Below are 21,174 nucleotides of genomic sequence, written 5' to 3' on the forward strand. Positions count from 1 at the left end.
TTTGTGAGGATCAAATGAGACAAAGAATGTTGAAGCCCTTTGTCAACTGCAAAATGCTATTTACACAAAAGGTTTTACTGATATTAAACATGAACCAGATTTCCGGACAACATATCTTTAGTCTGTTCTTACCATTACATACCTGCCTCTTTTTTTATGCAGAGATCAGACGTCAGGGAAGGGACATGAAGATCAAGCAGCAGATTGTGGACAGGCTGGAAGTAACACCACACCAAGTGCAAGGGCTCAGACCCCAAACCTGTTAAGCCCAGCCCGAGCTTAGATTCTCATCAGCCCCTCTCTTCCAAGACCAGAATGTTCTGACCCTTGATCTATCAGCTATCAGTTCCTCCTTGGACTGGTGGTTGTAGTCCCCAGTGCACTGCCATTCTTTTCTGAGGAGACCCTAACTGAACAGCACTTGGTAGGTAAATGAGGAATAGGCAGGCAAGGGCAAAGTAACCTGCCTACTATTTCTAGTCTCTGATACAATCATTTGTCTTGAATTGAGGAGTCTTGCCCTTCTGAAGGAGATCAAAGTACTAAAAGCAAGAGCCTAAGAGATCTTAATATCCTGGGCAGACTCAGAACCCCACATTATGGAGTGGAGCCAAAACAGACACAATGGGCAGGATGGAGCCTTCATGGCTGTGGAATTCAGGGCAGCAGTACCAGCACCACTCACCCTCAGAGAGCCTGGAACCAAGTCCATCTTAGTGTCTTTGGGCTCCCGCTACAGGATGGGATTCCTACATCTTAATCTGCACTATTCAAGTACCAGAGAAGGCAAGAAAGTGATTCAGAAGCAACTCCCAGGCAGAGCTGAAACAAGCCCCTTCCCCCACAACCATTAGTGCCTGTCTTTCGCTTCCTGCAAGATTAGCAGCACCCAGTTCAGTGTGGGACTGAGGCAGCCACGTGTGGTTATTTGTGCACAGCTCCTCCTGCCTTCTCTCCCCACAACTGTTTCCATTCTCACTAAGCAGCCACGTCCGGGTCAGACACCTAGGACAGCAGCTGGGACTTTCCAAGGGACTTTTTGAGAAAGCCAGTGAAAGTTTGGGGGTTGGCTGCACAGCCTAGGCACTCTTGCCAATCCCACATCTTCACTTCAGGAAGCTTACACTTCATGTAAGCTGTGTCCTTGCAGGGTTGCTGACCAAAGCTCCTTTCAGATTGAACTCCAACTGAGAGAAATATATACCCACAGAGCCGAATTTGGAAAATGAGGTTAAGAGACCACTCCCTCAGAACTTGATGGCACTAGTGAAATGGTTCCAGTTTGAGGAGAACCTGGGAGTGGATATGAGTGGCCTGATCAGTCCCAGCCATCATCCCACAAGCCTAAGAGGGGACAAACATAGTGTGGAAAAAGACAGGCACTAGAGTCAGCATTTCTCTTGTTTCTCAGGCAGGGTCACAGGTAAACCCAAAACTGACTCACTAGCAACACCAGGTGGCTAAGGGACACAAAGCCTAGTGCAGGCAGCTCTGCTAGTGAGTCAGAGGTCACCCTGCAGTTGTGGTTCTAGGCATCACTTCATACATCCCTGCCCACAACCATTTTGATTATGTGCACATATTGTATACACTAAAAAAATAAAAAAAAAAAAAAAAGAATAATAAGCAAAGAACACAGGAATTTTGCTTTTGGTGAGATTTATATTCTATAATTTTTACAGTTTCATCTTTTTTTTTTTTTTTTTTTTGGTTCCAGGGGTTGAACCGAAGTGTGCCTAACCATTGAGCAACATGCCTAGCCTTTTATTTTTCATTTTGAGACAGGGTCACACTAGGTAGCTTACAACCCAAGTTGCTGAGGCTGACTTTGAACCTGTGATCCTCCTGCCTCATTATAACATGCGCCACCATGCCTAGCACATCGCTTCATTTCTTTTTTCTTTTAAATATTTATTGTTTAGTTTTCGGCAGACACAACATCTTTATTTGTATGTGGTGCTGAGGATCGAACCCAGTGCCGCGCGCATGCCAGGGGAGTGCACTACCGCTTGAGCCACATCCCCAGCCCACATCGCTTCATTTCTGATCACAAGAATCTTGAAGTAAATAGAGTATAATCACTTAAATCACTTTATGGATGAACTTAAATCAAAATGGGGATACTAATAGGATTTCTGTGGAAACTTAAATAAATGAGTTTATGGTAATTTTTTTATTTTAAAACAGGTAACTCACCTTGGCCCTTGTAGTTACCCAAAGCACCCTACCAGGTTAGAGAAGGAAAGGCCAACTTCCCACAGAGGCACAAACTCCCAGACAAGACCCAGTAGCCACCTGAGGCTGGAAGGTCTCCAGAGAGAGGATGTAAAATGGCGATGAGACTAGCTAAAGGTAAAGGTAGATCAGTAAATATAAAGAGACAAAGAAGGAAAAGACGCAGTATTAAACAAAGTCAAGGAGTAAAGAACATTAAGCCTCAAGATTTCAAGAGACTGATAGGACAGGTCTAGAGAGCAAGACATAAGCTCTAGAAAGTGGGACTACACTGAGGGGTTACTGTGCCACAGAATAGCAGACCTTCCAATGAAATTCAAGCAAGTATGCTGGGAAGGCTGCACTTCTGGAGGCCCAGAAACAGGTGACAAGAGCAGAAGAGCCTTTATTGTGCTGGATGGTGCTTACCAGGCAAGTGAGCCCTTATTGTGCCTAGATGAAAGAAAGGGAGAGGGAGGCAAGCCATGTGTCATAGTTTTAAGAATTTTCCAGTGGTTCATGTTAATTGGAATTTAACTCAAAGTGCTGCCCATGGGCAAAAGCACAGCCCAGGGCATGAGCAAGAATACCAGCATCCTTTCCCCTCAATTCAGTCTCTGTGAACCCTCCAGCCCCAACCCCTCCACCTCCACCACTAGTCCCAAGGTGAAATGGTGGAGACAGGATGTGCTACTCTCTCAATTGTCTGTTCATTCTCAGAGTTGGAGGGCAAGTAGTATTTGAAGTTCTGCCTGTTTAGTTCCACAACAAAAAATAAGCAGAGGAAGGAGGTGGACATAAAAGATGCTGGCAGCCTGAATCTTGCTAGGTCTTTATAGCCGTGTCTCTGGATTTGTAGGCCACTCCTCGACTTTTCAGCTCCCGCACAATTCCTGTTGCAAGAAAAAAAACAGCTCTGTGAGGGAAGATACAGTAGGCAAAGAAAGGTCCTTATCTGACACCTGAGAGGGGAGCTATAAGCAAACTGGAGTTCCTAGACTGCTCATCGATGAGTCCTGCTTTGTTGGTTTCTTACCAATGAAGATCTAGGCAAGTCCTGGCAAACACTGACCAGGTAAGAAATTAGAAGAAAAGGAGGGACTCATGTAGTCAATCAAAAACAAATGCCTGATACTCTGATTTCTCTTAAGATTGCATAAATCTTTCAATTACTAACTGATTTCTCTTAAGATTGCATAAATCTTTCAATTACTAAAGATTTCCATGGAGGAAGCTAGGGATGTGGCTCAAGTGGTAGTGCGCTTGCCTGGCATGCATGAGGCACTGGATTTGATCCTCAGTATCACATAAAAAAAGATATTGTGTCCACATAAAACTAAAAAATAAATATTAAAAAGAAAAAATTTCCATGGAGAACAACAACTCTGAGTCTTAAACCAATTTTTTGAGGCCTTGTTTCAGTAAGAAAAAAAAAAAAAAAAACCCAAAAAACAAATGCCTGTAACCAGAATTCTTGAGTGAAACTGGGCAAGTTATTTATCTCTCTGTGCTTCAGTTCATCTGTAAAATGTAGAGCTCCTTAAGAGTTAAGAAGATTGTTGTTAATTCACATAAAAGTCTGACTTCCCGTAGTGCCAGTTACTCAAGATCACTTCAGCCCTCAAGTATGAGACTAGCCAGAGCAACAAAGCAAGACCCCAACTCAAAAAAAAAAAGACTGACTTCTGCAGCAGTTGGTACAATAAATGAACACTAGCTGTCATTATGATTGTTATTACCTTGGGGCAGACGACCAGTGACAGACACTGCATATACACCTGGCTTGAAGTTACCTGAAAGAGAAGAAAGGAAGTTGTAGTGGGAGTGAGTTAAGACTAAATGAAGGCTTGAATTAAACACAAGAGAAGTGTTACCACTCAAGAGATGAGCCATCACTTCTTCTGGCTACAGGTATATGTCCTGTATTATGGCTTCCTGGTCTTTCCTACACTATCTTTCCCACCTTGGGGCCGCACACCTTGCTATTTAAGTATCTTCCTGGCCCTGATGTACAGTACCAATACCACATAAGCCAGGATAGGGAAAATGGGAGACACTTACTGACTCGCTGCCACTTGGAGACCCAGCTGTCCTCTGGACTCATCATTGCAATGATTCTAGGGAGAGAAAAGAAACAGTGTCATTCTGAGCCTCCCTTGCTAGAGAGGAGGAAGACCAAGTGAGCTGCTCAGCCATCAAAACAGTCCTGGAAAAGCAATACTAGGAGAAACCAGGTGTTGAGTTTCTGTTGGAAAGCAGGGGAAACTGAATTCTAATGCTGGGAAGGGGTGATACAGAGCTTGTATCAACAGAGATTCTTTGTTTTTATATCCCTGGCTTGCCAGTAAGAAGTCAGTTACTATTCCCAAAAGATAATTTCACCAGGCTCAAAAACATCCTTAGGGGCTGGGGATGCAGCTCAATGGTAGGGCACTTGCCCAGCATGTAAAAGGCCCTGAGTTCAATCCCAGTCAATACTGCACCCAGCAAAAAAAAAAGGAAAATAATCTTTAGCTTACAAATTCCCAGGAGATGGGACAGCTTTAGCAGTGGATGGCCAGTATTACAGATTACAACCAACACAACCACTAGGGGGCTAGGCCAAGTACAAAGGGGAGAGTGAATCAAAACAATGGATCCTCCTACCAGAAATGAGCTATACTTGGCCAAGCCCCTCCTCCAATGAGCTGAGCAGCTACAGTGCATATGAGACCTCTCACAGAATCTCATCAGTAAGATGAGACTCAAAGGTTAAGATAATTTCATGGAAAACATATACTACACAAACTATCACAGAACAGGTGCTAAATAAGCATTAGCTCTTATTATAGCTCTTATTATCCTAAAGGGATAATAAGAGCTCCAATTCCAGAGCATGGCTAACAAAAAGACTATTCAAGGGCTAGAAGTCCACTATTTGGGCAAGAAAGATCAGAATCAGCTGCTACCAGAAGCTATTGAGGGAATTGTTATCCATGCATTCAATCAAATGACTGCCTATCATGTCAGGTCTGCTCTAGGCAGTTTGTGGATTGCCTCCTCCATATGTATTTCCTATTCTCTTGGTAACAATCTTGGATTTTACTTTAGGGGAGACTCCCTTCCCATCCAAATCCTACATTTTCACCTGTACTTTGAGTAGAACTGACCTCACTTCCAGGGTTGACAAGCAGAAGAACAGCTAACTGGCCCTGCAGACTGACCTGGGATGGGCATGTATGAAGGCCATCCTCCCACAAGTATATTTTCCTTTGTCTTTCACAAATCTATCCTTATCCTATTACCCAACAAATTTTACCTATACAGAATTCTCAGTTTTCCAAACATCCTTGACTTTTCCTACCTCATGCCTTTGTTCCAGTCACTCCTTGTATTTGAAGTATTCTTTCTAACCCTCCACTTCAAATTTCTCAAAAATCCTATGCTTCTTGTCTTTAAGAGGAAAGAGTGCTATCTCCTTTACTCATCCAAACTTCCTCTGATCTTTATTAGCCTTTGATTTGCCTACTCTTTTAAAAACCAATATGCTCTTGAACATATAATTCCTACAACTCAATAAAAACAAAAATCAACCAGATTCCAAAAAGGACAGCAAGCTGAGGGTATAGCTCAGTGACAGAGCCATTGCCTATCATGTAAGAGTCCCTAGGTTCAAGCCCCATTGTTTAAAAAACAGGCAAAGGATCTAAACAGACAAGCATGTAAGGGGTTCTACAACAATAATCATTAAGGAAATACAAATCAAAACCACCAGATACCAATTCATATCCACTAAGATAGCTATTATTAAAAAAAAAAAAAACCACCTCTCAGAAAGGCTAGTATAAAAACAAACAAACAAAAAAACAAACATGACAAGGACTGGCAAGGATATGGAACACTTTGGTGCTGTTTTTTGATTCCTTAAAAAAAATTAAACAATGAATTATCATATAATCTAGCAATTCCATTTCTGGATATAAACCCCCAAAGAAATGAAGGCAGAGACCTAAACATGTATTTGTGCATTGATGCTTATAGAAGTATTATTTACAAATGCCAAAATGTAAAAGCAACCCAAGAGACCACATAAAGATGCATGGATAAACAAATTTGTATACGCATGCAATGAAATATTATTCAGCTTTAAAAAGGAAGGAAAATTTGACACATGCTATGACATGGATGAACCCTGAAGACATGCTACATGTTGAATAAGCCAGCCACAAAAGACATGATATAATTCAAGTTACATGAGATACCTAAAGTAGTCAAACTCATAGAACAGAAAGAATGGTCTAGAGACCATTCTGGGGACAGAGAATGGGAAGTTAGTGTTTAATTGGTACAGATGAAAAAAGTCCTAGAGATGAACAATAGCGACGGTTATACAACAATGTGAACGCACTAATGGCACTGAGTTGTATACTTAAAATGGTTAAATTGGTAAAACTTCACATTGTGTCTCTCTTACTAGTAACTTGTGACATCTCTCACAGCAGCTAACACAGCACATTACACAAAGATGTGAGTCCCTTACTTTGTTAGCACTGAATGATATAGTGTTAACAAACGAGTAAGGATGCCAGAGTAAATAAAGTTTTTAAGAATTATTTAAGGAACAAGAATAAAACAATATCATGCTTAAAGAAAAAAAAAAAAAAAGGATGCCAGAGTATCTTGAGTGTCATATGCATGCATGGAAAGTAAAGGTTCTATGCTAACATCTTTTTTTGACCAATTCTTATTCTCCGCTAAAGGAAATCAAAGAAGAAATGAAGATGGCCCACCTTAAAAGAACTTCAGCAAGTACTTAATAGTACCTCCTTAGCCCCCAGAGAAAATGATCTTCTGGCTACTATTTTGAGGAAGATCTAGCCACTTATTATGCTTCTTTCCCTTCCACTTCTCTCCAATGGACAATTTTGCCAAAGGAAAACTCTTCTTCTAGGACTTCTTTAAGGTAATCAGCTTTGGGGCAATAATCTACCATTATTTTCCCTTCTTTTTGCTTTACTGTCAAAAAGAATCTTTATGTATTCAATGGGGTATTTTTTTTTGGGGGGGGGGCGGTTAGTGCTGGTGATTAAACCCAGGACCTCATGCATGCTAAGCATGCACTTTACCTCTGAGCTATACCTCAAGGTGCTCAACATACAATAAACATCTACCACCGTCTGGGCCTTGTGCCATGTAATACTGCACAAGATAAATTCAGTCCCCACTATGAATGATCTGACCATCTAGAAGAGCAGTGTTCAATGGAAATACAATAAAACACATCATTCTATATTTTCCAGTAGTCACATCTTAAGAGTGAATACTAAAAGATGAAATTTCAATATTTCACTTAACCCCAATACATCTAGAGCTATCATTTAAGCACTGTAATTAATTTTTAAAATTAAGATTATTTACATTCTTTCTTCTATGCTAAGTCCTTGAAATCTGGTGTATATTTTACACTTAAATCATATGTTAACTTGGACGAGCCACATTTCAAATGCCAGTAAGCCTATGAAGTTAGTGGATATATGGGACTAGTGTACCTCAAAATAACGGTTGAAACCAACTAGGGATTATTACCTTAAAAGCCTGCCTTATGAACTGTGGACGCGGTGGGGGTGGGGCAAGATGACGCAGAAAGAAGTGAATTAAGGAATCTGAAGGAGCTTACCCATCAAAGGAAGAGCTGGTGCAGTCATATACCATCTCTCGATTACCCTTCATTTGTAGGTATGCATCACAATTATCACAACCGTCATATTCAAACTGGTCTATTGTCTAAGCAGTGGAAAATAATAATTAAAAAAAAGGACAGCAAAAGAAAAAGTAGTTTTCTCAATACTTTCCACCTGGTCAACTTCTTGGTTCTCTAAGTTGTCTCAACTGGTTCTCCACCCAAGGGAACCAAGGCACCATTCCTAAATTCCACTCTCACACTCCTCCCTCTCTTGTTTCCAATTCCGGCTGATCTTTCCTTTCTCTAGTCTCCTCTGGGCCAGGCACCCTCAGCTGCAGATCCCCAGTCTTCAGACTACCAGGGTCTTTCGGATCCAACCTAAGTTCACAGCACGTTTGTAGAGCCACGCCTGAGGCATTTTAGATCGCCCGTACCCTTAGGGGCAAGACCTGCTCGCGTTCTCAGGACGTAAACAATGGCGTCCTTCGAATTCCAACTCCCCTGGCCATCTCCCGGGGTCCTGAACATTTCTTTCCCCTGTCACCAGTCTCATCCCACTTTCCCCTTCTTCCCCCACGTCGCCCCTACATCCAGGACCCCGACAGATACCTTGACCAGCGAACACAGCAGACAAGCACGCAGATGCCGCAGGTCTTTGGGCACAGTCTCCAAAGCCATCCTCTCGGATACGAAGAACAGCAGGGTACACAACCACAGCCTCCACACCGCAGGAAGTAAACAGCTCACTACCCAGAATGCCCGTCACTTCTGGGGCCCGACTTCCTCTTCCGGTGTAGGAGGGCGCCGGCCCCGCCCCTCCCCCCCGCCTGAGGAGATGGTTTCTCCCGCCGGGGAGCGGAGGTGGGGCGGCCGGCAGCCACCTGGGCCGGCGCGCGCCTCGCCACCTGGCCGCGCGGGGGCCTTCGGAGGCGGCCGTTGGGCCCGTCGGCTGGCCCCGAGGGGCGGGGTTGGCGCCTGCGCGGAAGCTCGCCGAGCCCGAGCGTGAGCGCTGTGGCGCGGGCCATTTAATGTAGGCCGCTGGAACCCCTCCATGGTTCCCTTAGAAGGCTCCCCGATGATAGCCCAGATTCTTTGTTTTCCGGTTTTAAAAGCGCAGGAGCAGGACAGAGGCTGTAGCTCAGTGGTAGAGGATTGCCTAGCATGCTGGAAGCCCTGGGTTCATTCTCAGCATCATAAAAAATAAAACTAAAGAAAAATCCATGTCTCTGGATTATCTCTGCAGAGACCGAAAATAAATGCACAGGCTGCCCCACCCTCCTCCCTGTGAGAGAGCACTATAGGGTTTCCATTTGCCGTCCACAGGAATGCTGGCCTGTGAGCTGAAAGCCGGGAAATGCTTAAAGACTACGTTAGCGCGTCCCAGCTGATAATTTATACTTTGTACAGCTCTTAGTAAAACTTAGACAATTCCTTTACTTGGGAACATCTATAGATTTCTTTCCCCATCGCACCCTAAAGAAAGTTAAATGTCTTTTTCTCTTTCTAAACTAGGCAACTAGCACCCCTACCAAATCTTTTGGGAGAAGCAGAAGAATTGTGCAGTGTGAGGAAGAGAGCCAAAGCTCCTCCTGACCCTGGGGAATTCTTCATACAAAGCACCAGCTCTCTGGTGTGTAGGCAGAGCACAGGCATTTGTGTTTATCTGAATTGGAGCTTCAGGATATAAATAGTTTCAGGCTCTTCTGTTCTATCCTTGCAGCTGGCCTCCTTATTGAAACAGCTTCTTCAAGGCAGACCTGCTTCTTGTTGCCTGCTTCTGTCCCATGCTGTGTCCAGATGGATCTGTGACTGGGGTTTGGTTGTTTTCTGTTTCTGAATGTTCCCTGAACTCATTTTTACTCTGCTGTCTCGTGTACACCCTATATTGACTATGAAGTATGCCCTTTTTAATTTTTTTTTATAGTTGTAGCTGGACACAGTACTTTTGTTTATTTTTATGTGGTGCTGAGGATTGAACCCAGGGCCTCGCACGTGCAAAGCAAGCACTCTACCGCTGAGCCACAACCTCAGCCCAAGTGTGCCCATTTTATGGAAAAAAAATGAAGCTCTGAATATTTGCCTAAAGTCACAAAGTAAGTCATTGACACATCCTAAATTAAAGTGTGAAGTGAACCATAATACAGATAACTAGTGACTGAAACACAATGAGAATCCATGCATGCCCTCTTCTTCCCTGATGCCATGCTTTTAAGGGGCTTAAAAAATCTGTTATTGGGGCTGGGGTTGTAGCTCAGTGGTAGAGTGCTCACATAGCATGTGAGAGGCCCTGGGTTCAATCTTCAGCACCACATATAAATAGAGGTATTGTGTGCAACTACAACTAAAAAATAATTTTTTAAAAAAATCTGTTATTGACAAGCCTATCACTCTACACTAGTCTTTTGTAAATCAGAGACTAGCCTCTGATATCAGAAATAATTTATTTCTCTCCATGTAGAAAGATGAAATTGTTACCCTGAGTGAGTCATGACAAAATAAAACCCAAGACCAGACCACATTTATGGATAAATATATTAGCAAATAAATACATTTCTCAACATAGTGCCTGATTCAAGCGTCTTTCTGTCTGGTTCAGATATAAATACCCATGTGGGTGCCTAGGTGCTAGTCTCCCCGCTGACATTGAGGGAAGAACATTACCAAGTAGAATCCCATGCCCATTTTGCCCCCACATTCACATTCCAGGCAAGGATAAAGCCTGAGGGACTAGAAATGGTCAGAATGTCCTGAAGTGAATGTCACCCTCAGGAGGTCCCTCAGCCCTTGCTCATTCAGTACAAGCTGCCCAGGCCAATTTTCTACTCCAGCTCTACTTGGGTGCACACCTTCTGGTTGGTCCCTGGCCTACATGGCTTATACTGAGGAGCTGGGCCTCGGGCCCTCCAAACCTAAGGGGTCATACTTTGCTCTTCCTTTGTTTTCCCTGTTCCCCATCCCTGTTCTGAGACAAAACTTCTCTCAGAGAAGAACTATTGGTTGTCTTTTCTCAGCTGTAATTTTGTATTTTCCACCTTCATTCCATCCTCCTCCTTCCCAAAGTCAATCAGAAATTCTTTCCTTTTTGCCTGTTTTGGGACTTTGAAACAGAAGATCTTCAAGGAAGAGTCATTCCCTCTCCCTTTCCTCCATCCCCCGAGGAACTGGGCTGATACAGGGAGTTGGAAGATCAAAAGCTTCATTCCACATTCTTCAAGGAGCTGCTCCCACCTCAGGATAGAACTCTATGCCCTGGGTTCCCAGAGCATCTCTCTGACTTAATATTGTGGATCTGCCGTTTTAAGAACAATTCAAGGACAAGAAGGGGAAAATATTCTTCCTTACGCACTGCCTGGAAAAGCTGCAAAGACCTCCCTTTTTAGGGGTTAGGGCTTACCTATGCTCCTGGTCCTTTTGTAAAGAAGGAAAATAAGAAAACTGGGGTTGCCCCTGATGCTGTGGCCTTCCAGAGAAGAGCCAAAGCTCATGTGCAGAGCTCACTCAAGGCAGGAGGTGAGCAGGGTCATGCATTCAGCTGAATGCATTGGCTGGTATGAACATGAGGCCTGGAGAGGGAGAATGAGCAGGGCTGGGGGAAGGAGCAGCACCTTTGTGACACCTAGCTACCCACCCCAGCTTCCTTCCCTTCTCAGCTCAGCACTGGATCCAGCCCACAAATGCACACAGGTAGAAGCTGGCTGCCTGGCTGGACACAGGCTCTCTGCACTGCAGACAACACCTAGAGCCAGGATCTAGAAACAGTAGTCCCCCACCCCACCCATATCACCATTCCTCTCCTAGTGGTTACAGGAAGTATGGCAAAAAGAGGGATGTTTGCTGAGGTCCTTTCTTCTCCCAGAAGTGGACTTCGTGCCAGGTAGGAGTCTAAATACTCAAGCACACTCTTGGTTGGAGCTTGGCCTGACCATCTCACACAGTCTGTTCACACAGCTCCTCAAGCTCCTCCTCTGATCCTATATGTGGAGAGAAGGGAGGAAGAGGTCATTATGGATTAGGCTGGGATCCTGCTTCTCCCACCTGTAGAGAGTGTGGCTGGGAAGGAACTGCACAAAAAGGAAGATCAGGGAATAGCTCTGGAAAGGTGATTAGACTGAAAGCTGAGAGGGCTCTGTTGGGAAACTAGGAGAGAAAAAACAAATCTAGAGAAACACATACAGAAACCAGTGTGTTACCAATACTTACTATTCATTCATTCACCCAATAAATATTTATTAAGCATTCATTGTGATTTTGGCCTGCTACCATTTGCCAAATAGAAGACCCAAAACAATAAGCAGGGACCTGACACCCTTACAGGAGAGAAGGCATGCATGCAAATGGCTATTATGCCAGTAGGACGGGACTGGGGTTGCAAGAGATGCATTGAGAAAAGGGAGAGACCCCGTCCAAGTGCAGCAATCAGAAAGGCTTCCTGGAAATAAGGATACATGAGTTGGTTTTAAAAGAATAGATGAGAATTAAACTTAAAGGAAAAGGAAAGGCAGCAGGATATTCTGGGCTGCAAGAACTGTAAAAAGTGATTTTCCAGTTTGACTAAAGTATAGTTGCAAGAGAAGGGAAGGCAAAGAGTGGAAAATTAGGTTGGGAAGGAAGATGGGCTAGTTGGTGTTGGATTCATGAAGGCCAAACCAGGTGGTTGGAGTTTTCCTTACTGTAGACAGAACATTTGAAGATTTCTAGACAATTCTGTGTAAGGCAGATGACCCTGGCAACAGTATAGAAGACAGAGGAGCAGGGGAGCTGTGTTGCACAACACTGGATATGCGGCGGCAGCCTTCATGACCCTGGGGAGGGCTTCTGCATTGATCTTCAGGCTGGACCTAAGACATGGGCAGGGGCCATCAGTATGGAATCACCACACACATGGCTCTATGGAAGTGATTTATCCTATACACTATAACTATTTGTATGCCTGTCTCCCCACAGACCTGGATTCCCTGGCTGGCAAGTCCCATGTCCTCAGGGGCTGGCACATAGTAAGCATGAAATCAGAAGGGAAAAAGGAGAAAGGAAGTGAACGAATGAATGACAGCAGCTCTCAGGTTCTGCCTATAGGATTCCTAGACTATGAGGCTTTACATTTTAGGATATTTAGGTCCTCTTTTGAGGTGAAAGAATTCCAGAGATGACTATAGACAAAGAGCTATATCATACACACAATGGGAGAAGGTGGGGAAGTATGGGAGGTGGAGGGCCTGAAAGGGGAAGAGGAGTATTCAGGCAAATAAATATCCACAGTTTAAAGCTGAGGATTTACATTGTCACCACTGGTTATAACATAGGGATTCACTGAGTCCACAAGAAAATGAGTTTGGTCTTATTTAAAAGGTACTTGATAGGGAAGCTGTAACATTCTTTTACCAAAACCTGAGGATTCCCAGGGTGGCTGGGAACCACCTATATTATTTCTACTTTTTTCCCCCCATCATTCATGTAGCTATATGGCCTAGCTACATGGCCTATGGTTATCTGTAAGTATTTTTTCTATAAGATCATGGTCTCCCCAAGGCCTTCTTCATATGTAGAGCTAATGTTGAGCTGTGGCTTTGGAAGACCTGTACCAATTATCAGATTATTAAACACTTAGGTTTGAGTTGCTGCCCTAAACCATCCCAACTGCCTTTCTCGTGTCTCAGCCATAGTACCTCCTCTGGGGCTTCCCTATGATCTGGCAACTAAAGGGATAGCACTTGGCAGAGTCAGGGTACTCTAACCACATCATATGCTATGCCAATTGTTCCATATTTTGAATGTCACCTCTGTTGTAGACTTCTCAGCTTCCATAACCCTTGTTGTCTGACTTCACCTGTCCTGGAATCCCAGCTTTAGTCCCCCCTCCTCACCACATCTACTTCCCCTGAAAACTCACCTGGCTGGGCTGGCGACACCTGGCAGTGTGGGTGAGGGCACGGCCTGCCCTCTGGGGTGTCAGAACTCCATTCAGAAGGCCCCTCCCCAGGTGGGTGAGGACCCAAGGGCTGGCGTGAAGTCAAACACAACCACACTGGCTGTGAACTTGAGTAACAGGGGCCTGGAACTTCTGGTAGCAATCTTCTATCCAGGCCTGGAGGTCTAAAGACCAACGGGTGGGCCTCTGGGGGCCAAAGGTATGCCAGGCTGGGGCTGTAATGAGGGAACATCTGGCAAGCCGGGTGCACAGTCAAATCCTGAGGCCGAGAGGCTGGAGTGGGATCTGAGGGACCACCCCGCCGTTTTCTCTGTGGATGTCGAACAGCGAGGCTGGATTTCTGCAAGTTTAAAAGACTAGGGGAACTGGGGCTGGAACTGGCAGCTTCAGGTGGGTCAGGAGCTGGCTCTGTGAGGGCCCTGGGCCGTTGTGGATTGGAGGGCTGCCCTGAAAGAGCTGCTGGGTTGGATTTGGTGACTTGCTGATCAGGAAAAGGTGGCTCTGGCTGAGGCTGTGTCCGAGAAACAGCTGGCCTGGACTGGGGGACTCCAGGTTCTGGGCCAGACTTCCTGCCATGCCACTGGAACCGCTTTTTGTAATGGTGGTGTCGGTGCCGGTGGTAATGGACATGGCTAGAAACCTGGGTTTCCCCAGTGGGCACTACTGAATCCAAGGAACGGGGCCGAGAGGTCACACTGGATTGCATCTCTTCCCCCTGTAGGTCCCCTTGAGGGCTACAGTACACCAAGGGGTCAAAGTCACTGCTCAGGGAGCTGCGGAAGGTAGAGCTGCTGCCATGGATGCCTTGCAGGCTGATGTCTGTACAGTTGACCACTGAGTCACTGGAAGAGCCATGACAGGGCCCCGAACTGGAATCACTGGCTGGCCCATCTGCCAGGTAGCCACTGCGTTCTGTACAGTAGCTTTCTCCAGACCCGCTGCTGTCATGAGGCCTAGCCCGGCGCAGAGGCGCTGGGCAAGATGTGGGGTGCTGAGATGTGCATCGGAGGTGGCTCAGCCCCCATCCCTGAGCATAGGGGTGCTGAGACACTGCCAGGCGCTCTTGTTCACCTGCAGCCCGGAGATGTGCAGCTCTGGGGACGCGTTGGTGCCGAGGCTCCTGGGATGGTAAAAAGGGTCTAGGTCGAGGGGGCCGAGTGCCTGAATTCCGAGAAGGGCCCAATAGGTAGGCAGCAGGGAGGTGATAGTGGGCATGGCCAGGATGCTGGCGAATGAGGTGGAGTCTCCTGCCTGGTTCCTGATAAGATCGAGAGGGTCCAAGGGGCTGGGAAAATGAATCTCCCTCTGGAAAAAAGAACCAAAACCACAGGTGTTTGATACCATAAACATATGAAGGTTGAAATGAGAAAGATGTGGCTGTAGCAAATCTATTTGAGCTTGCATAGCCTGTGAGCTCAGAATTTGGGGGACCAAGGATGTCCCTACGTTGCCTGGCTCCTTTGCTACTTCCAGTCAGGCTGAGTGCCCTGGGAGTCCTACTATGTAGTCAATCCCTGCTCTTCCCACTAGTAATTTAGGACTCTTTCCCCCAGGGCCACTGATATCCCATATTGTACCTTTGGGTGGATTAGCAAAAGGTTCTCTTTCCTTAAGATATTTATTTCACTTTCATCTTTTAGAAAATTGTCATATATACTGGATTTTTTTTTTTAGAATAGGGTACACTATTGACAAAAAATTGGAACAATAAATACGCAAATCACCCAGATTTAGAATCAAAAAAGTTATTATAAATTTCAAACTATTTTTAAGATAATAAAGATGTCTACTATCTGAATGTACTCCCCCCGCCCATGAGGTGCTCTTAAGCAGTGAACAACTGAAATGACTACCATGATAGTTCTTCCTCTTCAGCTTCATGGCAGAAACCCTTTCCCAGAGTGAAGCCACTTCTAGACCTGTTTGCCTACACATGGGAGTCCTTGGCCCAGCTCCTACCTACGATGTTGAACATGCAGAGGGGACAAGTCCGATGCTGATGTAGCCAGGGGTCCACACAGGAGCGATGGAACTCATGGAGGCAGGAAATGACCCGAAGCTCCTGGAGAAAACAAAAGTGTCCAAACCATTGGCGGGGCCAGGACCAGGAGATCCCTCGATTCCCATAGATTCCCATGACCTTTCTTTCCTGCATTCACCTCATCACAAAGGACTTCACAGGAGAATGAAAGGGTGTGGTCTTTGGTTTCATATGGATTTGGGTTTTGCCACTTAGCTGCATGACTTTGGGCAAGTCTCTTAACAGTTTTCTGCCACAAAATGAGGATAAAAGAAAAATCTACCTCAATTTTCACTGTCATGAGGCTGAAATGAGATAATGTATCTAAAGTACCACTGTGGTCTGGTGCATGGTTCTCTTTCCACAAACAATGGTGCTCTTCTCCAGGAAAGTGACCAAATATCACAGAAGTCCCTTGCTTCTGTCTCATGCAGGATACACAAGACACAGACATAGCCAGAGCACCGATGCCAGTTCTAGGCCTGTCCGCTCCCACCCTAGCTCCCACCCTAGCTTCAATCTGCCTCTCTACCTGGTCATGGAGGTGAGCCACAGGCCCGCCTTACCTGGCCCTCAGAGAACTCCTCCAGGCAGATGGCACACATAGGGGCTGAGCTACAGCTGCTACCTGAGTCTGGCCGCTCAGCCCGCGCCCTCCTGCAGCTGGCCCGGTACCTTCTGGTGGCCAACTGGCTGATGGCCCAGGCTGTTCGCTGCTGAAGGGGGTCCTGGGAAGAGGAATGGGACTCAGAATGGGGCAAAGTATTCTGTTTCCTCACCCACTGCATGGGCACTAGCTTGGACTTAGTTCCCAGTCATCCAGTTAGATTATATGGTCAATTGGCCACCCTTGGGAGTTTATCCCTTCAGAGTTCCTGCCTACCTCCTTCCATAATTTTTTCTTCCTCTGATGACCCATGATAGATACTTTCTTAACTAACTGCTGCTTGACATTGTAACTTGGATATCTAATAGACATGTCAGATTTAATATGTCCCAAACTGAAGTCCTAATTAACCACCCCCAACCTCACACCTGTCCTCCCTCAATCTTTTCCATCTTATAAATGGCAATCCCATTCTTTTAATTGCTCGGGCCAAAAATCTTGGTGCCATCTTTGACCTCTCTCTCTCTCTCTCTCTCTCTCTCTCTCTCTCTCTCTCACACACACACACACACACACACACACACACACCAATAACTCACATTAAGCCATTAGTAAACCTGTTGGATTTGCCTTCAAAATATACCCAGAATAACTATTTCTTACCACTTTCACTGCTACCTCCCTAATCTAAGCCACCATTACTATCACCTGGATTCCTGTAATAGCCTCCCATTTGGTTTCTCTTTTTTCAATCTTGCCTATCACAGAGGCAAGAGTGGTGGCTCACGTCTGGAACTCCAGCTACTCAGGAGACTGAGGCAAGAGGAACACAAGTTCATAGCCAGCCTTAGCAACTTAGTGAGACCCTGCTTCAAAATAAAAAATAAAAAAAACTGGGGGTGCTGGGGTTGTGCTCAGTGGTAGAGCACTTGCCTAGCATGTATGAGGCACTGGGTTCAATTCTCAGCACCACATACAATTAAATGAATAAAATAAAGGTCCATCAACAATTGAGAAAAAAAAAGAACTGGGGATGCAGCTCAATGGTGGAGCACCACTGGGTTCAATCCATAGAACTGCAAATAAATAAATATGTAAATAATTAAAAATAAAAATAGGGGCTGAGGATGTGGCTCAAGTGGTAGCACGCTTGCATAGCATGCAGGAGGCACTGGGTTTGATCTCAGCATCACATAAAAATAAAATAAAGATATTGTGTCCACCTAAAAAAAAACTAAAAAATAAATATTTAAAATAAAATAAAATAAAAATAACCTTGTCCATTTTGCATTCTCTATCCCTTTGGTTATTTTATTTTCTCTACCATCTAAAATATTATGTATTTATTTATTTTATTTATTTAGTCTATTGTCTGTCTCTTCCCACGAGAATAAAAACTCTTTGAGGGTCTAGTTTTTGTGGTTTTTCTCACTGTGCTCTTCCCAACGACTGGGAGAGTGTCTGACATAATAGCTGCTAAATATATTTGGGGAGCAAATGGATGAGCAATATGGGGAGAAGCTGCCAGAAATTCAACAGAGCAGATGCCAGGGTACTTAGATGTCAGTGGATGGTTTCATGACCATCAAGGTGCCTGTCTTCCTCACTTTCTCCTTTCAGTCCCCCTCCCTCCCTCCTACTCCCGTGCCCACCTCCACCAGGGAGCCCATACTGCTCACCGGCCTGCTGTGGCGGGGGCGGCATCGGATGCGCAGCACAGAAGCCAGGATGACCACAAAGATGGTGCCCACCACTGTCAGGAGGATCCATACATCATAATCTGGCTGGGGGGCAAACAGAGAGGGAAAAGATAACACTTCACAAGAAAATGGATCAATTTGGGAGGAAATGGTAGAGTGCAGAAGACACACAGAGAGCGGGATCTCTCATCTGAGGGATAAGGAAGGCATGAACCAGAAGTGGGATTAGGCAGTCCCTCTCTGCCCAGGGCACTCATGGCAAAGGGTTTTCCAGGTGCAGCTATGAGAAGTGCTGGTGGAAACCCATGTGTTTGAGGGAAAAGGAGGAAAGAGACCCCTCTACAAGGTGGATCAGTTGGGTGAGATTCCTGGCCAGTGGAAACGCACCCACCAGGAGTCATGGGTCAGGGCGCCAGGTCTGCAAGCTCTGCTGCTCCACACCACGAAACCACAGAGTTGAAAGCAACTTCAGAACTCTTCGGACCTAACCTGTTCATTCTGTAGATGAGGCCCAGAGAGGGAGAGAAACTTGCCCAAAGGCACGCAGATGAGGGATGAACTTGGACCCAGAGGGTTTCTAGAGTCTCTTTCAGCTCCAGGGGTCTGAGAGGTTAGGGTAGGAGTTGCCACAGGACAAAACAGAGGTAAGAACATGTGCCATGGCAAAGATGGAGGTTCTGTGTGCTTACCCATGCAGGGGGCTCCTTCAGCTCAATCCTCACATGGGCTTTCCGGTTCTTGTATACAAACTCCATGAGCTTCTCAGCATCATTACCCCAGATGAGCACCACTGGCCAAGTCAGTCCTAGGGGCTGCTGCAGCTACGGAAACAGTGTACACAAGGGCTGTTGTGACTTCTCCTCCCCCTGGGAACTTCATTCAGCTCCCTTCTTGAACACCCCAGTGTCCCTGGGTACCTGTTCAGCGGCAGCTCGATCCTCTGTGATGTCAAATAGAACTGCACTGGCTCCTCGCTCACCTGCCATCCTGGCCTGCAGAGACACACAGCAGAGGTTTGGCTGGAGTCAGAGAGGGTCACAAACTGTCTAAGGCCAGGCCTGAGATGGTACATCTATCCCTTCCAAGGATTTTGGATGCAACGCACCTCTGCACACTCACATATCCACATGCAAGGAGTCAGGGAGCCTAGTACCCCCTGCCCTGAGCCCACCTTCAAAAGGTAACATTCAGTCTTTCCCTTCATACTGGAATAAACATAAGGGTTTACTGGGTACCCAGTGATGGCTCTGGATACTCCGAGTGGGTGAAGGATAAATTAAGGACAGTCCCTGCCCTCAGGGCACAAGTGGTGTGAGAACAAGAAGTAATGAGTGACTGGAACCCTGGGAGGAAGAGGAAGAAAGCAGAGAACTTTGGAACAGGGCTGGACTCTCCAGGACCCAGCCCTTCCTGACAGAGGAGCCTGTGGGGCATCCCCTGCTAAGCAGAGAACCTGGGACACTGTTCCCACAGGACTCCCCTCTGTGGAAAGCCCCGCCTCAACCCATCTCACAGGCTTTGTCCCCAGCACTCTCAGCTTGCCAACTCTCTCTGGCTGCAATTCCAGGATAGAGGAGTCCTTGTCCAGTGCTTTATTGCTTCATCCTCTCCTTTAGGGTGACCCGAGTAGGGAGGGACTTGAGGAGCTGCTCCCACCAGGACACAACTGTGTCCACATGCAGATGCATGGTCACCAAGGACTCCAAGAGCAGGTGAGGAAGCAGAACCTAGCCACCCAGGCAGAGCAGATATCAGAGCCAGGAAGAGAACAAAAAGCAGGGGTCTAGGGCTGTGGAGGGGTCAGGGGAGCTAAGGGTGGGATGGAGATGCAACAGCAAACCAACAACCAACTACAGGCACAGGCACCACCAGGGAGCTGCTCTTGGCCTGGTGTTGGGTCTCCTTGCTGGGCACAGCCCCCTCCAGCCTGCCTCCCTAGAGCAAAGGCTCATTTTAATGGTGTCAGATTGTGACCTCCCATCCCAGGCCCCTGCTGAGACTCTGAGCCCTTCAGCATGCAGTGAAAGAGTTAACCCTACTGCAAGTGGTAGTGGCAGCAAGAGGAGCCAGTGCTGGGACTTACTCATGTCTCAGGGCTTTGATCTGTGCTTGCCTTCCCAGGGAGAGCCTGTTGGGGCAGGTCTCCTGCCAGGCAGGCTGGGAGCAGCTCCTTGCTCCTGCTCCCTACTCCTCAAGCAGTGACAGAGACCAGGGGCCCCTCAGAACCAGCTGCCTGCAGGCAGGGGAGTGGGAGAGGGTGGTGGAGACACTCAAATGGGGCTCCATTTTGCTTAGGAAGATAACTCCCTCTTTCTTCTCTCCTTCTCCCAGGAGCTGGGCTGGGCCCTCTACCAGCATTTAGGCCCAGCCTGGACCCAGCCAAGGCTAATTTACTGGAAATTCACAGGAAGACTTCAGAATGGAATTATTGAAGGAGATGAGAAATCACAGCTTCCATTGTTCCCTCACCTAATTTGGCCCAGGAAGTCTACCCTACCTCATCTCCTCCAGGCAGAAGGAAGCTCCCTTATCTTCAGAGCCCTCCAAAGCAAGGGTGAAGGAGTGGTGACAGGGGAAAGGAATCCCTGGCTGGGGAACCCTACTGGTACTTTCACATTCCAGTTGTCATGAAGTAGGGACCTTAGGTTTCCTATGCCCAGACAAGACCCTGGACCCAGTCTGGCCTGGAATAGCATGTGGGGAGTAAAGATTTGCTTCTTTGGAGATTTTCTTGCTTGTCCACCCCTCTCTCTTTGAAGAATTGGGGTAGGAACAGTAGAAAGCAATTACTATGATGTTCAAACACCCTAACCCATTACAGCCCATAATTACAAAGTTGTAAAAGTGATCAAAGAGCCCAGAGAGTTGGCCAACAGGAGAAAACAAACAGAGCTTTCAGGTAGTGGGTTCCTGTGTCCAGAATTCTAGGAATAAAAAGCAAGATCTGAGGACAGATGGCAGCCCAATGCCTCCTATCCCACCTGCTCCCAAGAGAATAGGAGTTAGGGAGAAAAAAAGTACTTCTTTGGAGACTAGAATCTAGAA

At 46.1% G+C, this 21,174-nt stretch overlaps 2 protein-coding genes across 3 annotated transcripts in view; both read right to left on the reverse strand.

Moving 5' to 3' along the window:
• Window positions 1-2,150: 2,150 nt before the first annotated feature.
• Window positions 2,151-8,735, reverse strand: Supt4h1 (SPT4 homolog, DSIF elongation factor subunit). The gene is made up of 5 exons (XM_076870026.2): window positions 8,486-8,735; window positions 7,871-7,977; window positions 4,276-4,331; window positions 3,954-4,007; window positions 2,151-3,107 (listed from the first exon to the last, which is right to left on the reverse strand). Exons 1-5 carry the CDS (start codon window positions 8,552-8,554, stop codon window positions 3,040-3,042), a joined length of 354 nt encoding a protein of 117 aa, XP_076726141.1. The 5' UTR covers window positions 8,555-8,735; the 3' UTR covers window positions 2,151-3,039.
• A 2,970-nt stretch (window positions 8,736-11,705) lies between these two features.
• Rnf43 (ring finger protein 43) overlaps window positions 11,706-21,174 on the reverse strand; it is a 59,682-nt gene continuing 50,213 nt past the window's right edge. Inside the window, exons 3-9 of one of the 2 annotated variants that reach the window (XM_076870790.1) lie at window positions 19,047-19,121; window positions 18,819-18,950; window positions 18,109-18,213; window positions 16,389-16,550; window positions 15,762-15,864; window positions 13,764-15,107; window positions 11,706-11,847 (exon numbers count right to left, since the gene is read on the reverse strand). In XM_076870790.1, the coding sequence (XP_076726905.1) occupies window positions 11,804-11,847; window positions 13,764-15,107; window positions 15,762-15,864; window positions 16,389-16,550; window positions 18,109-18,213; window positions 18,819-18,950; window positions 19,047-19,121 (1,965 nt within the window). In that variant the 3' untranslated portion in view covers window positions 11,706-11,803. Of the gene's footprint in view, window positions 11,848-13,763; window positions 15,108-15,761; window positions 15,865-16,388; window positions 16,551-18,108; window positions 18,214-18,814; window positions 18,951-19,046; window positions 19,122-21,174 lie in introns of both variants that reach the window. The other variant, XM_076870791.1, reaches the window with a different exon arrangement.

The sequence above is a fragment of the Callospermophilus lateralis genome, chromosome 11 (assembly GCF_048772815.1).
Source record: "Callospermophilus lateralis isolate mCalLat2 chromosome 11, mCalLat2.hap1, whole genome shotgun sequence".
NCBI classification, from domain to species: Eukaryota; Metazoa; Chordata; class Mammalia; order Rodentia; family Sciuridae; genus Callospermophilus; species Callospermophilus lateralis.